We start from the raw sequence: 17,508 nt of genomic DNA, 5'->3' as shown, positions 1-17,508 counted from the left end.
TGGCTCAATTTTTGTGGATTTCTCTCTTGACTTGCAATATCCAGCTGAATATACATGGTTATGAGAAAATATTATCGATATTAGTACTCTTATAGCATTTGAATCTTTTGATGTTGACTGCTACTTAGAAGCTCCAGTAGCTTGGTAGAATTATTTAGGAACTTGTTACGTTGGATGTATATATCTGAAGATACTATGATAAGTTTAGACATTGACTTTTAATAGGATGACCAATACAACGGTGGCCATTGTTGTTCTACTGTATTAATAGTGACCATTAATTGTATGGTGTCAAGTTCAAGTTTGAATTAATGTTTAAAATATTAATAACTATTAAAGCAGGATACAGGTTCTTATGCACCTTTTGTCATTAACAAAGAGATATTGTACTGAAAGTTTCTGTGATGACAAAGTTAGAACATTCATCACAAGAAGCAATGGATGGTTGCTATTATCTTGTGGCAATGTAGAATGTACCACCACAAAAAATATGTGGACTTTTTATGATGAAAGTGTCATCACAAAATTCCGTGTCAAACCTTAGATTTAGTACTTTTTTGTGATGAGTATAACATAAGGTGATGTCTGGATACCACTTACTATGATGATTTTATCTTCACTAAAAATACTTAGAGGTGACGAACAAATAGTGTCGTTATAAATACTTTTGTGACTACCACCCTTTACTTATCACAAAAACCTTCTGGCCACGAGCTCTTTTGGACGAGCTACTAGTGACGAAGTTATCATCACAAAAAAATTTTTGTGGCGAATATTGCAGTTGTTATGACAATTTTCTATAATCGCAAAAAGGCCTTTTTTTATCGTGCAGTTGAACCCGTGGTTTTTTTTTTTTTTGCCTATTAAACTAAAAAAAAAAGAATAAGTTCTTCTTAACCATAAAGACCAATAACAAAGTACCACATCCACTCACCTTCTTCTCATCTATTGCCTCTTATCAAGTTTTCATATCAACTTTTTAGTTTCCTAACTTCCTTTAGACTCCTTTTTTTTTTGGCAAAATTGCAATATTTAATTCCAAAAGACGTGGTTTAAAGTTTAAACTCACGATGTGTAATTCCTAAAGACATGAATTTTGTTTAATTTCAGAATGTTGTGGTGTTTTTATGTAGGATTTAAGATTATTTTTTAGTAGATACACTTGAGATAAAAATTATTTGTTTGACCTTATAATTTAAAAAATTTATTTGTGAAAGATCAAGTTCTTTGAAAATATTAAATCTTTTGTCAAATAAAGTCTTAAATTAGTCCATTGGTTATCTTATTTTTATGCACATAATATTAATATAATTTATTTTTAAAAAAATTTATTGACCCTGTATTGAACCGGTCTGATCGGTTGAATCGCAATCCAAACACCTTATCTGTTCAATTGACGGTCCGGGTTTCAAAACATTGGTAAAAACTTTTGTCTGCATTGATTAAACCCCTTAGAACTATTTTTGTAAAGAAAATTACTCCCTTTACACACTTATAGTTCATTGTGAGGTTGAAAAATAAGACTGTTCTCCATTATAAATGTGAACATTGAATTGTAGTTTAGAGAGGGTTAGTTTTGTGTGAGTTGTTAAATCTTTTGAATCAACTAGAATGAGTTTAGCGTGAATAAAAGGTGAGCTTTTCTTTGTACAAATTGATTTGCTTCACCAATATTTGAAGAAGCATATAGTGAATTGAGCTCTAAACTTGGAGAAGTTTGGGATTGGATGCAGATGCCAGGAAGGGTACCGACTCATTATAAATCAGTTTGCAATCATTTATTTCATTGCTTTCTTTTACTTGATTAATTGTGTGAATTAATTGTTTTATCTTTATTGCTTTCTACTTGCTTAAATATGTCATCATTAGGTTATTTTGGCTAGTAAAAAATTGAGTGGAATTTGCCATTATTTGCTTAAACTTTTTATCAACTTAATTCACCCCACTCTTAGATCGCATTTGGGCGCTGCCTTACATTACAATTAATGCACCCCCTTGCATTTAGACATTTTTTAAAATTAGTTATACTTTTCTAAAAACTAACACGTAAAGCACCTTCTAAGGAGTGCTCATTGAGCATCCATTAGCCAAACTAAAAGAAAAATTGTGTTTCCTATGCTAATTGGACCTAATTGGGAAAGATTTAAACTCACAAGGATGGAATTGATGCAATTGAATATTGCGGGGAGACAAAGTGAGAAAAGTTATCTTTTGAGTGCTTTTTTTTTAAATTAACACTATAAAAATCATGTTACGAATAAGTGAGAAGTATGGCAAACCTTAAGGGGATTAACTATATAATTGACTCTAATTTTAGGGCTGTGTATTTACTAATGCCTTTGTGATTACTAGAAGCGGCAAAATAGATTCATGTCCACCAATCCATTCATATAAACCAACTTTAAATGGATTTGGATGATTCATATAAATTTAATGGTTTTAAATGAATAATCATTTAAAACCGATTATGTTGGTGTAAATGGATTATCCATGTCATCCATATACATCCACTTAACTTAAAAAGGAAAAAACTCACATTATGATTGCAAATATTTATAGAAAAATGGAATGAAATTTTGTGGAATCACCTATTTTTTCCTTCATATCTTCCTCATATGCCAAGTTCCCAATAGTATTAATTACATTTTTTTTGTTTCTAAATTTTAGACTTCGTTCATCCTTTTCAAAATTATAGTCTCTACTCTTTTCTCTATTTTTTTTTAAAATTAAACTCGTGTATAGCAATGGCTGCAAACTTGTGCATTTTTAAGTAAGGAAGAAGCTAGAATGCATCATATGATATCAAAGTAATTTTTTCTTTTTTTTATTTATATAAAGGATTTTTCTAATGAGTGTGCCCGCGACATTGGTTAGGATACATAAATGACACCTTTTTTTTTCAGTGGTGAACTACAGACCTATAAGTTTGTACACAGTCCTGTATAAGATTATTTCCAGAATCATTGCCAATAGATTGAAAAAGGTGTTTCATCACTGTATTAGCAACTCTCAATCTGCATTCATACCTGGCAGACAGATTCTTGATAATGTCATAGTTGCTCATGAAATACTTCATTTTTTGAAAAATAGGAGAAAGGGAAGGGTAGGTTTCATGGTTGTTAAACAGGATATGTCCAAAGCTTACGATAGAGTTGAATGGAAATTTGTGGGTAGACTTATGATGAAAATGGGGTTTTGTCCAATCTTTGTTAAATAGATCATGATCTGTTTGTCCACAGTTTCTTACTCCTTCAACTTAAATGGACAAAAAGTAGGACATATACAACCTAGTAGAGGGATTAGGCAAGGGGATCCTTTATCTCCTTACTTGTTCATTATCTGTGCAGAAGGACTATCTTGTCTGCTCCACAAAGCTGTTATTGAGAGGGAGCTAATAGGTATCAAAATTTGTAGGGACAGTCCTTCCATTTCACATTTATTTTTTGCAGATGACTCGTTGCTGTGTTGTAAAGCGAGCAAGCAGGAGGCAAGGAAGGTGAAAAGCATACTGGAAAGCTATGGAAAAGCCTCAGGCCAGGTGGTGAATTTTGACAAATCAGCTATTTTTTATAGTAAGAACACCACTGAACGAATGAAGGAAAAGGTTAGTGAGGGCCTTGACAATATGAAAGAGGCAAGGAATGGTACTTATCTAGGGCTACCAATGGCAATTGGAAGATCGAAAACACAGGTGTTTGGTTTTGTGAAGAGTAAGATCAATAACAAATTGCAAAGTTGGAAACAAAAGTTGTTGAGTCGAGGAAAAGAAGTTCTCATCAAATCTGTTGTTATGGCTATGCCAACGTATGTTATGGCATGCTTTAGACTCCCCAGAGGCTTGTGCAGAGCAATCTCAGCAAGAATAGCAAGGTTTTGGTGAGGAAAAGGAGAGGAAGGGACATGTGTACACTGGGCAAGTTGGAAGAAGTTATCAGAAGTCAAGGGAAAAGAGGGAATAGGTTTTAGAGACTTAGAGGCTTTCAACATTGCCTTGCTAGCTAAACAACTTTGGAGATTCCTAACATCTCCAAATTTGCTAGTAAGTAAGGTAATGAAGGCAAAATACATGAAGGACCCAAACTGGATGGAAGAAAGTCCCTCAAGCGCAGCTTCATGGAGTTGGAAGAGTATTTACAGTGCAAAAACATTGCTACTGATTGGACTATGGAAAAGAATTAGTGATGGCAAATCAGTGAGTATATGGAGAGATAAGTGGATTTCTGGTTCAGACCAAGGCCAGGTGAGCATATCAAAACCTGAGGATTGCCAGTTAGAATGGGTGGGTGAGCTGATAGATGAGGGGAAATGGAACACTGATCTCCTCCAGAAGTGGTTTTGTAACTAGGATGCTAATAAAAGGCATCCCCACGAGTATTGGGAGGAGACAGGACAAGTTGATATGGTGTTTCTCCAAGTATGGAACATACACAGCAAAGACGGGGTATGCAATAGCTAGACAGGCAGAAGGAAAACAATGCAGGAAGAAAGGACAAGATGTAGAGTCTAGCTGGGAAATAAGAAAGCATAGTGTGTGGAAGAAATTGTGGCACCTGAAAGTAAAGGCAAAGCTGAAACATTTTATGTGGAAATGCTTACAAAACTGCCTACCTACAAACGAGATTATGTACAAAAGGCTGGGGAAAGGAGAGGGAAGGTGTATTTGTTGTGGGGAAGAGGTGGAAACAATCGAACACTTACTCTTTTTTTGTGAAAATGCAACAGAGGTATGGTGCATGGCTCCAATAAGGTGGGATGGACTAAAGGAGGAACAACATAACTTATGGCTATGGTGGGAGAAAGCTATGCAATCACTCTCGATGGAACAAGGTCAGGATAGTTAATCTCACCATTAACATATTTTGGCACATCTGGAAAGCCAGAAACAAGAGAATTTTTTATAGTGCTAATCAGGAACCACACAAAACTGTACAAAAAGCACAAGAGGAGTGGTTGGAGTTTGAGCAAGCAAGGGAATCAGACCAGGAGAGCAGCACAACCCAGAATATGAGTGGACAAAAAGCAAGAAACGAGCATTGAAAGGAAGATGTGGTATGTTTGTATACGGATGCAACCATCTCTGCAGAAAGGATCAGGACCGGACAAGGGATCATTGCAAGAAATTGGAAAGGAAAGATAATGAGAGTCAAAGGAATTGTACACCAGAGGAAGGGAACATCGAGCACTGAAGAGGCATTCGCAGTACGAAATGCTCTACTGATGGCCAAGCGAGCTGGATGGAAGAAAATTATTGTACATTCAGACTGCAAATCAGTGGTTGAGCAAATTAACAGATGCAGTGACTATGAGTACAGCATTGCAACTATTCTAGAGGATGTACAGGATCTTAAAACAGGCTTTGATAGGTGCTCTTTTGTGTTTATTTCTAGAGCAGCAAATGAAATCAGTCATGCACTAGCTCATTTTGCAGTTAAACTGGTGCATAGCATTGAATGGGAAAATGACTTCCCAATATGGCTGATTGAGTTAGGGATGAGAGAAATGAGGGCAGTATCCCTTTTTTGTAACTAATACTTGTATTATCAAGTGTTAATATTAATGAAATCTGTTGTCGTTTGTTGGAAAGAAAAAAAAAAGACTGGGCTATAATGTTAGAGTCAAGGTAAACATTGTATGGTAGAAAACTATTAATTCAATTTGAAAATTTGATAAAAGGTTATGAACTTTTGTAAACACAAAATTAGTGCTCTCACTTTGGATCCACTAGTAACAAAAAGAACAAAAGTCTGTGAACTTGCTTCTAAAAAATAATTGTTGTTTGCATTAGGTTGAGTATTTTCTTGGAGTACTTTTCTCTGCCTTGTCTTAGCTGTTTTATCTTTATTATTAGACACAGAAAGTTTCTATCAGCAAACTGGTACCTTGAGAGATGCCATTCAGTTCATGCATTTTAATTCATAAAGTTTGATGCTTATCAATATTGCAAATTACAAATCATTGCAACGTTAAAAATTGTCTATGTAAAAAATCTATGTTAAAAAGAGTAAGCTAGCTTGTATATCAATGGTATAGCTCATGTGATGAAAATATTTTACTTGTCAAGTAACATAAGACCTCTTATTGAAACTCCATTTTCATTCAGGGCATCCCTCTTGTACAAGAGTACAAAAAATTGGAAAAGTAACTTCTCTGCTTTGTAAGGTTGTATTCATTCGCCCAAAAGTTATAATAATGTAGCCAAGTTCTTAATTGTTTGTTACTTTACCAGATTACACTTAAAGTAATAATGAAATGCTAAATTGACCACAGTAGCTGGATTTTCTTGGAAATAATAATTTGAAGCTACTTTACGAAGACCTGAAGTAGAGAAGTGTGGCAAACCTTAAGGGGATTAACTATATAATTGACTCTAATTTTAGGGCTGTGTATTTGACTAATGCCTTTGTGATTGCTATCTATCTAGAAATCACAAGATTTTTCTTATCCTTAAAAAAAGAAAGAAAGAAAGAAATCACCAGATTTTTTAATAAAAGCCCTCAGAAAAATTCCTGAGATTTTTTAGTAATCTTTTGGAAAGCTTAGGAGGAGTTCCGTTTCATTTGGATTTGGATTTGGATTGAAACTTTAGAAGAGACAGTGAATTCCATATGAAATGCCCCGTTTGTTATGAATAAAGTTTAATGAAAATATAGGGTATTCTATTTGCTAATGCCTTGCTAATTTTGAGACATAATTCGATAGAAACTTTTAGGTTTTCGAAGATAAAATAGAGTAAATCTTATACACATTGACAATATATGCACTATTACTGTTGAATTCATGACATGTATATAAAAGTTGAATTTCAACTTCAAATTTTGCATAGTTGTCATTTATCCAATACCGATAGTGTACATTGTCAGTGTAGGAAGATTAATCTGATAGAATAACCCACTCTATCAAGAATTAATAATGTCTGATACAACATGAGTTTGTCTAATGGTAGGTACTCGTTAAGATATATTTCAGATGTTATATTTTTGGAAATGTAAAATTAATTAAGAAAAGTAAACAAATACAAGGGAAGGTAGGTAAGATTAAATAGAGAAAGTTACTTTGTATGGTATTTAGTTATTTGCTAATTGCTAACATTAATTGAAATTTTACAAATGAAGTGCTTAAAAAGGAAGGGCACTTAAAAAGGAAAAATTAAATACTCTTAACAGTAGGGGACAAAAGGAATTTAAAAGGTGAAAATTTTGTATTAACAACACATAGTAATGCTCCCAAATATTGGACAGATGGTATAAAAAGAGATTAATCTAAATTAAATTGATAGTGTATACACTAACCACCTATATGCATATCACGTGTCCAAAACTTGAAATTTAAATTACTTGTCATACATATAGATCCACTAGTATATACACTACCAATGGAATAAAAATTTATACAAGGAAAAACCCCTATTTTATAAAATGTGACTAGTTATTGTTTTAATAAATTCTATAGGATTCTCTTTCTACAACGTTTTTTTTTGTCTTTTCCTATTTTCCTTGCTGTTGCTTTCTTTTCTAGACAATTTTGTTTGTATTTTTCCCTTGTTTTCTCCCCTTTTTAGGTCACTCTATAATTTTATTTTCATTTATAATTTCACTTTCGCGGATCACCGGCTTGACCTTCGATTAGCTGATTCTCCGTCACCAATATCTATGCCCCACCCAAAACATGATATTGGTGAATCTTTTATTAACAAGCAAACCTATCATCAGCTAAATACTACAAACTGGTCAATTGTTCATACTACACTATATAATTATTCATAAGTAGATTATATATACACTGTTAGTGTATACATTATCATGATTAGATGTATGATATATGAGCAAATTTTAAATTTCAAATTTAAATTTTACAAATGTATTATATATCTAATGGTGATAATGTATACATTAACAGTGTATATACAATTAATTCATTATTTATATGATGATTCATATTGCTCCTCCATTGTGTTATCATAGAATTCTTCTTTGTCTAGTAGACGAATATTTCACTGGTTCTAGTATCATATTTAAAATACTACATTTCACTCTGTCAAGAATTGATAATGGTTGATACAACATTAATAGTTTCCATATATCGATCAGCATATATGTGTTCGTGAAGACTAAAGAACATATCAAAGAATAAGGTAATGTATCCATATTTAAAAAAGGGAAATGCTTCTATAGCATTATTGACATAAAACTAGCAGGATCTTTGATTTCTTTCCAAACTCAAAATTCTTCTACTTTTACTGCATCACGGGGCATTTCATATGCATCTTTAGGCCTTGATTTCTTCACCCCTGCTGCAAACCACAGTTTGTCAGATTTGTAGCCCTCAACATTGACACTAGTAACTTTGACCCATACCAGAACCTTGGTCTTCATTCCTTCAATTCCTGTGAGCTTTCCCCTTGACAATGTTGCTTTGATCCGTGTAGCATACCTCACAACAGATGAGTCCTTGAAGCAAACTTCACATGGAGAGGGCAAGTAGACAATAAGCTTGGACTTTGACGCATCAAATTCATAACAAGTTATGTTCTGGGGAAAAAGGCCAGGCGGTAGGTTGAATTCTCGCAGGAGATCTGGCAAGGACTTCAGGGGCTTACCTGAGGAATTACTACATGGTTTAGATGGCTGTCATTCAGAGACTGACAAGCTTGCACAATGTTGACTGCTATAGCAGGCAGGGTAGCAGTAGAAAAATGATCCAATTGTCATTAGATTATAGATGTGCATGCTCTCATTATGGATGAGCAACTGCTGTGGTCTTTTCTGTTCTAAATACTAGTGAAACCATATATCATGGTAGTTTGATCTTGAATACCACAGTTATAGCTAAGATGCCGATGCAGCACAGTTAATGATCCACTTTTAGAATGAGGTATACTTGCACCACAGATGCCACAATGTGGTAATACAAAATTCTCCGTGATGAATTCATCTGAAAACAAAAATGGATGTAGGATTATCATCATACCTTTCAGCTTGTTGAATACCCATTTTGCCTTTTCTTCAACAGTATTAGAGAAGGTCTGGAAATAGAAAGCGCAGTTACTGGAAGAGCAGCAAAACGGGATTGTAATCTTATGCAAAAGATCAACAAAGATGAGAAAAGAAAAGCCGAGATAGTAGTTGCAAGTTCATCTATGTAAAATTGTCCATGAGAAGAAACTATATATATTTATGGTTCTTTGTAAATCAACAAGAAAAGTGAAAAAGGAGAAAGAAAAGAGTCCTCAGCAAGAGACTGCTGAATGTAAGCCAACCCAAAAGAAATATAGTTGAATATGATGACTGAAATCAAGTTTACTTAAAACATAAACAGGTCTTCCTGGCCATGGTTCACAATTTATGACTTAATAGATCAAGTCCAAGACAGATGGTATGCTGTTTCATGGATTTCAAAAATCAGAATTTATTAAGAATGACATTTGCTCTGAAATTTCTTGGATTAAAAATCTTTACAATCAGAATTATGAAACTGACCAAGTAGGAACAATTTCAGTTCCCTTGGGAGCCAGTCTGGAAAAATAGCTACTTGTCTAAGTTAACGAGAATGCTAATGGCCAAAAGAACTCTGTGTAGTTCTTCATTATAATTATCTTCAAAGGTAAACATACAAATTGGATGGGATGGGAAGCCTGAATCTCATTGGAAGATCACAAAGTTAAAAAAGAGTTACTCTGCTAGAGTGCATACGTTGCAATATCAGGTCTGGTGGTATGATTCTTCTGAAGTCAGCAGAAATACAATGTCAATAAACTCAAGTTTTGGAGCCAAGAAAGGGCACATTAATGACACATTAGGCACATTGGAAAAAAAAAAGGCACATTGAACTTTGGAGGCCAAAGAATTGGGGAGACAAGGCCCCTCACTAGCTCTGAAATGACAGACAAATCCCAATGAAGTAGCCATATTCTGGTAGTAGGATTGATCCCAGCTCTAAGCTTAAGAACCTTGAAAAGGCTTGAACGATGTACGCGATAAAGATTAAGAAGAATCCGGCACAATTTTTCACTAAATCTCTACTAATCAAAAGGCGGTAATATGAAAAGTGAGGATTCTTATGGATAAGCATAGCAGAAGTTGGAAACCAGAAGCTATATTTTATGAAAAGAAGCAATGATCAAAGTCTTATTACGTTCTAATAGAAACTGACCAAGAATTATTGACAACCTCTTTCTTACTTGATCCTCCTTTTGAGGTTACAACTATGCCAATTTTCAGATTCGACAGTACAGTCCCGATGGAAAACACAGTTCTACTAACTCCCAACTGAACTCAGAAATGTCAAAAGCGCAAAATAATATCAGCATCTATAATAATGATTGTGGTAAAGCCTGTTGTCCATAAAACCACACGCTCTGCACTACACATCCATTAATGCCACTAATCTCAGAATTAGAAGGAAAATCAAGAATGCTCTGTCTGATCAAAACTTTCCAATCAATGCATCTCAGAATTAACAGGGCATTGAAACAAGAATCCTCTGTCTTATCTCAAATTTCCACCCAAATCCAAATTAAACTGGAGCCCTCCTCTCCTTTCCTCAAGATTCCTTTTATCTACTACTAAATCTCACAAATCTTATTATGACATTGTATTAAAAGTTCTTGCACGTCAATTCAGATAACAATGACAGAGTCGAAATACCACTTAAACAAAGCAGCATCAAAGGAACTAATGCAGTCTACAAATTAAAATGCAGAATTCAAATAACTGAATAACGATCAAGAAAGAAAAGGAAAAGTTGATTATACAGAGAGGTCCTGAGTGATGCTGGAGATCTCTTCCTTGGCTTTCTTGGAAACCCAAAACGTACTAGCTTTTAAGCTCCCAACTGTTGTCAGAGCTTTCTCCATTCTTGCAGGCTGCAATAAATCTATCTTATCTCAAGTGAAATTCACCTCACAAATCACAACTCTCATCTTCTTCTTCTACCTCCCAATGCTGGACGGTCGCTTTTGTTGGTTGCTTATATGAGTGTGTGTGTGTGTGTGTTGTCACTTCTATCTCAATCATCATAGGTGTCTGACAACTCATCCTGTATCCGTCATTGCAAGCAAAATAGCGGCGCCTCACGAGAACACCAAATAATATACAGTAAATTAAAGTTAATTATAATAGGCACCAACGAACTATCACTAATTTGTGGTTTTGCACCACTAAACTATCGATTCTAGCACTCACTTAAATTGGTTGGGAACTAATGAAATTTGGTAGCAATTTTTGAATGGAAAGCCTTTAATGCTTTTAAGCGATCAAGAATACTTAGTACAATGTAATTAAGTGCTAAAATTGATATCAATTAGGGGTACTAAAATATTTTTAGTGAAAAATAGTGGCAGAAAATAAACTACGAAAATTTCAATTTATTTGAACAATGTAGTGTAATTTGATTGTATACAATAATTAAGTTCTACCGTTCAACCACTAGTCTTTTTCTTTTTTTTTTGTCGATACAGGAATATCCGTGTCAATCCTTACGGGATCCGACTAATCTCCTGCGACCCGGACCTGGTGCCCCAACCTGGTCCAAACACGTTAAGTGCGCGGAGGAGTTCAACCACTAGTCATGGGTTAGGGAGTTGTATTTCTGCCTAGTAGATTAGGGTTCAAAACATGACTAATAATTTTGAGGCAGTGAAGAAATAAAAAAAAGTTTTGATTCAAGGATGAAATACATATTAAAAGTAGTTTGAGGATGCGTGTTGCAATTAATCCAACAACATATACCGGAAGTAAAAGCGACTTCAAGTGTCATACCAACGAGAGCATTGGGTTTCTCTAATATTTGCACATTTGGCATGGAATAAAAATACTAAAGGTAGCGTGGCTACTCATAAAATTTTAAATTATTGCTCACCCTCTAAAGTGAATATATTATTCCATAAGAGTGTTATTTCTGCGAAATTAAACTAAAAAAAAATGAAATTAGTCCTTCCTTTTTATCCATGCACTTGATGCACAAAATAGAAGGACCGTATTTTAATTATTACTGAATTAGTTTTTGGATAAGGGCGTGTGACGAACAAAAAGATGAGAAGATTTAAATAGACAAAAAAAAAAAAAAACAGGGGGTATGTGAAGAATAACCGGTGAGAAAATTTAGAAAAGAAAATTTTTTTTGAACAAACTACAACCCAAACATAGTCAATATTTTTTTTTTTTCATTTGTAATCCAAAACAAAGTTTTGGTACGGTCATAAATATCACTACTCTTACTAGCTAGGATGGAAATGAATATTTTGGTTTTGAGCTTTTCTTTTTTCAAAAACAAAAATAAAGAATTACAAGTTTTTCCTTATTTTCCTTATATGTAAGTATCAAACACTTGTATGTTTGCATAAAAATAGGGTAATTGCGGTGGGTTAATCTTCTTTCTAGCACATTTTATTCTGAAAGCAGTTAAACAAACTTTGGGAGGAATTAAAAGGAGTTTTACATAATTGGCCAATATTCTGAAAATTATGGATTATATCACAGATTAATCTTTCCTATACTGATAGTGATGAATGATAACTGTGCAAAATTTGAATTTGAAATTTAATTTTTACATTCATGTCATGAATCTAACGATGATAGTGTATACACTGTCAGTGTAGGAAAGATTTACTCTTATATCACTGGCTTATACTTTTATAGAGCTCGATCTTTGCTTATATCAAGAGCATCTTCAATTGTTGTCATATTTAGTAATAAATTAAGAAAGCGATTTATGAACAGAAGGGTTGTTCAAAAGGTTTAATCGCAAAAAATCAATGTTGAAGCTAGTTAGGTCCCACGGATAATTAAATTAATATGAAAGTTACACATCACCTCACATATAACCCTACCGCATAATTAAGATTTGACATTTACATGGTCGCATCAGCATTTATCCAATTTGCAACTCCTTGTAGGCCATGTAGGGAAATTGTTCTGAGCTACTTGTTTAATTTTTATATTCAAGTCTTACTATACGTGAGTTTTGTCTAATTTTATGTTTGCACTATTTGTAGGTTAGTTTATAGTAGTGTTTGTAATATACTTTATTTGAGTTGTAATTTGTTTATATTATTCATTATTGTGGGTTCTTCATAATTTTATCAAAAACAAGTAAAAAATGGGTACTTTATCCATGATTTTTTTTTCAAAGGATAAAATGCAATAAAAGCAATTGGGGAAATTATTAACTAAGCCAATAACAATATAAAGCTTCGTTTGAGTTAAAAGTGGAACATTGATCCTTCAAAACTTGTGTTGAAATAGTATATTTTCAATCAAATTACAGACAAGAGTCTTTACAAGCAAGGGATAAATTAATAAATTCTATTGATACTACAGCTAGTTGGCAGCCATATGAATCGTGAAATTCTTTAGATTGTGGATTGACAAAATCAATAATGGTAGAAAAAGTATACATTGATAATAGAAATCAGAGGAAAGATATGTTGAGTGATACAGAGAAGAAAGTATAAGTGAAAGGTGTGACGACCCCACCGCACCCAGAGGCGTATCAAAGGGCTTAGCGGATCGTCTGCCTAACTCGCGCCAGGACTCGAAAACGCAAAGCAATGAAACTATTTAAACCAAAAGAGTACTATTCACAATATATACATTCCAAAAGAGTTCTATTTACATCCTTAAGAGTAGATATCCAAACTATTACATTATCCTATGGTAATAACCAAAAGTAGAAAGTAAATCCGAAGAAGGGTTCTTATGCAGATCACCAAAACAAGAAGAAATATCTTAATTGTCCAACTATGACAACCTGAAACTATCTATACTAGTGATAGTACCAAAAGGGTCCCCGCGTCGTCCCCTGATAAGGAAAACAAAGGAAAATGATAAGTTAAAAACTTAGTAACTAAACAGGGGTAAAAGCGTAAATTTCATAATAAGACGAACAATTACGTCACAATGATGTCAAATCAAGAGTACAAAAGTAACAGCATAAGTTAAGGATACAGATTGGCTCCAAAGCCAAATCGTGTGCCATGGGTAACCTCCTGTCGACACTCCGTCAACCACAAATAAGGGTCCGTAGAACTCCACTTGTACTCCCACCATACCTCTTATCACCCTCACTAGTCAGTCAACCACACAAAATGGCTCGAGCAATCAAAACGAAAATAAACTTGGTTCACAAACTTGTGACCTCAAGACTAGGTTGGACTGATTTCGACCAAATCCCGACCGACTCGAATAGTCCATCTGGGTCTTGAAATCAGGCCCCAATTTCATCATAGTTTACAAATTCACAAAAGTCACCCCAAACTACAAGTTCAAGGGGTTCAATCCCAACACAGTTCATATACACATGTCATATACAAATATATATGTAATTTAGGGTTTAGGTCGAGTGTGATAAATACACTCTCGCCTAAGTACCCTCTCATTCACCTCAAAACACATAAACAACTTATACATAAAAATGGCCTGAATACTTACACACAGAACAAGAATAGCAAAAGTGCGAAAATCGTGTCGCGAATGATAGCTAGTAGGCCCCACTGGCTCGGTCAAACTCACCACCGTCTGAAATAGAAGATTGCACTACATATTTCACAAATGACTACTAAGAGGCATAAATCAAGCAAAACGGCAAAACGGACACACGCGCGCGCGGAAACGGCAAACAGAAAAGGAAACGGAAATGGTCGGCAAAAAGGAAACGGGCAAATTTGCCGTCCCAAACTGTTTTGACTACAAGTTAGGTTAGAAATATCAGATTAAAGTGTATGAAACACCGTTTCGAAGCTAGAACGAGTTACAATTTTCATGAAGGCCCTGTAGTCCAGATTGCAATGGAACTAGGGCAAAAATACACAAGACAGTCCCAACCGTTTCAATTCAGGTTACCGAACAGGCCTTGTTTGAATGACCATAACTCATGACTCATAGATCGGAACTAAGAAATTCCAGAGGCGTTGAAAAGCTCATTTATAAGGATATAACTTTTGTGTTTTGACCAAAAGCTGAATCCGTGCGGAGCATAGGGAAAAATGGGTCCAAAGTTGGTGCTCAGAACTGACTGGCTTCAATGGCAATTCTGATACCTTACATTGTTTTGGGTATAACTGGAGTTACACTGATCGGATTGGGCTGAAATTTTTCATGCACAACCAAGACTTAAGAATTTACAACTTTCATGTTTTGAGAAAACCCTGAATCAATATGTGGCACAAAGAAAAATAGAGCCAAAGTTCGGATTCTGGGCTGCCATGTTTTCTAGTTTGAACGGTTTCGCGCGTCGCAAACGCATGATCCGTTTCTATGATTCTCATGCAAGTTTTCTAACCAATATCATACCAAATAAACATACATATACTGGCTCCTAATTGCTCCACAAGAGACCCGAAATTCTTTCCTCAACCTAACCTCAAAATCTAACAAACACTAACTATATTCTATACTTTTAATCTTACAAGTTCAACTAACCTCCAAACCTAACCAAGCACACCCTAACCATCTAAGCTCTAACTAAGCAAAACTAACTCCCCCTTAAGCCAGAGTTTCATGGCCAAATCTGATTTTTCTAAGAATCAACCATACAAGTGAACTTATCACACCAAAGATTCCATTTACAAGTCAAACCACCAACCAAATCAACTTAAAGAACCATGAAGCAAGAAACCCTAATTTTTCATAGCCTTGACCGAAATTTATGCAGCATTAAACCACTAAAATAAACCATTAAACTACTCAATATTCACCATGTAAATCATAAAAGTGTACAATCACAACAAGAGAATCACTTTCATGGCTTCAATATTCATTCACCCAAAAACCAACTTCCAAGTGAGATGATTTACCTTCAAGTAAGCTTTGTAAGTGATGGAACTACAACAATCAAGTACCAAAGTTGTTGCCCTAAGCTCCAAGATCAAGATGGATAGCTAAACTTGAATGAATTTGGAAGAAATTTGTTTCTCCTCTTCAAACTTCAATCTCGGCTCTCTTTCTCTTTTTCTCTTTATTTTTGTTTTGTTTTAAGCCTTATGGTTATCTTACAATTTCCTATGATACATATAAGTCAAAACTCATGAGAGACATTTTCTACTACAACCAATAGAGCTGTTAATTGAACCGGACAGCTCGTGAGCCGAGCTCGACCCGGCTCGATAAAAGCTCAACTCGGCTTGTTTACAGAGAGAAATGAGCCGAACTCGAGCTCTAATCAGTATTCATTTAATAAACGAGCCGAGCCCTGCTGGGCTCGTATAAGCTCGATAGGCTCGAAAGATAGGGGCATTTTCATCATTTCAGTGTGTATGTGGTATTCTAAGTCATCTCCCGTCTGCTGTAGCCCTAATTCCTCCTTTCCTCTTTTGGTATTTCGTTTTCCCATCCCACAAGCCACAGCCGTCACCCCGCAACTGCACCTCAATCCCTGCAGCCTCCATTCTCACCGCCAGACGCCATCCTCTATTCTCACTGCAGCCTCCATTCTTACCCCACCCCGCAGCCTCCATTCTCACCGCCAGCCTCCATTCTCCTAATTTTTTCTTTTTCCCTTTCTGTCAACTCTTTTCCCGTTCCACACCTACAGCCGCAGCCTCCTGACAAAAGCAGCCCACTGAATCAGGCGACTGAATTCCATCCTTAGCCAGTAGCTCGCTTGATTCTCGCTACCGTCACTGACTCACCATATGGAGCAGCCATACGAAGCCACCTCGGTAGAGCCAGGGGCCTCTACCATACCCCGATTCTTTTTTTCTTTTTTTTTTCCTTTTCTTTCTTTGTTTTTGGGTTCAAGAATTTAAATTTCAATCAATTTAACAAGCACACATGTATCGAGCAGATTAGTGTGTGCTTAATGATTATATACTGATTGTTGTATCTGAAAAAGATGGTATTGAAGACTGGCAAATATACTAGTAAATTAATAGTGAATGTCGAAATTGTCTTCAAGTACTGTTTTTCTTTTTTGGAGTGTTTCTTACAATATTTATATAGAATGATTATTGTTCACATTCATCGAAATTGTTCTATTTTCTATCACTGGAGTTGGATGTTGACGTTAATAAATGAGATAATGTTTTGGGCCCTATGGCTGCTTCCAAGTTTTGCACTAATTAACTGGTCAAGGATGGTAACATCTGCATCAGTAGGTTCCTACTGATTGCTATTTGGGTCGTTAGTTTGTTTAATTAGTTTTTCTTTTTGTGGTAAGAGATGTGTGTTTAATTGGTACCAATTCCTCTGATTTCCGTCTACTTAATTCCTTTTTTAATCACTTCCTTTTTTTCCCTTTTCTTGAAAATTAGCTAGCAAATTTAGTATATATACACACACACACACACACACACACATATACTGGGACCATTATATGAAGACGTGGGAGAAATTGCAGCTCCGATTGCTATTCGATTATTGGTCTGGGCAAAGCCTGAGCATAGCAAATTATAACAACCTGTGGCTTGATATGCATCACTCTGTACATCATTCATTGAATTAGCTTGATGAATTTGGTCAAGTTAATTATGATTAATCATAAGTTCCTTAAAAAAGATGAATGAATTGCAATAAT

The 17,508-nt window shown here is 35.1% G+C and overlaps 1 protein-coding gene across 1 annotated transcript; it reads right to left on the bottom strand.

Moving 5' to 3' along the window:
- Positions 1 to 8,051: 8,051 nt before the first annotated feature.
- LOC113740231 (uncharacterized protein At5g01610-like) lies at positions 8,052 to 11,000 on the bottom strand. The gene is made up of 3 exons (XM_027267775.2): positions 10,751 to 11,000; positions 8,968 to 9,022; positions 8,052 to 8,596 (listed from the first exon to the last, which is right to left on the bottom strand). Exons 1-3 carry the CDS (start codon positions 10,850 to 10,852, stop codon positions 8,217 to 8,219), a joined length of 537 nt encoding a protein of 178 aa, XP_027123576.1. The 5' UTR covers positions 10,853 to 11,000; the 3' UTR covers positions 8,052 to 8,216.
- Between the last annotated feature and the right edge of the window lie 6,508 nt (positions 11,001 to 17,508).

This window comes from Coffea arabica, chromosome 4c, assembly GCF_036785885.1.
Source record: "Coffea arabica cultivar ET-39 chromosome 4c, Coffea Arabica ET-39 HiFi, whole genome shotgun sequence".
Classification (NCBI taxonomy): Eukaryota; Viridiplantae; Streptophyta; class Magnoliopsida; order Gentianales; family Rubiaceae; genus Coffea; species Coffea arabica.
The sequence above is the reverse complement of the archived record's forward strand: the minus strand, read 5'-3'. Positions and strand labels throughout refer to the sequence as shown.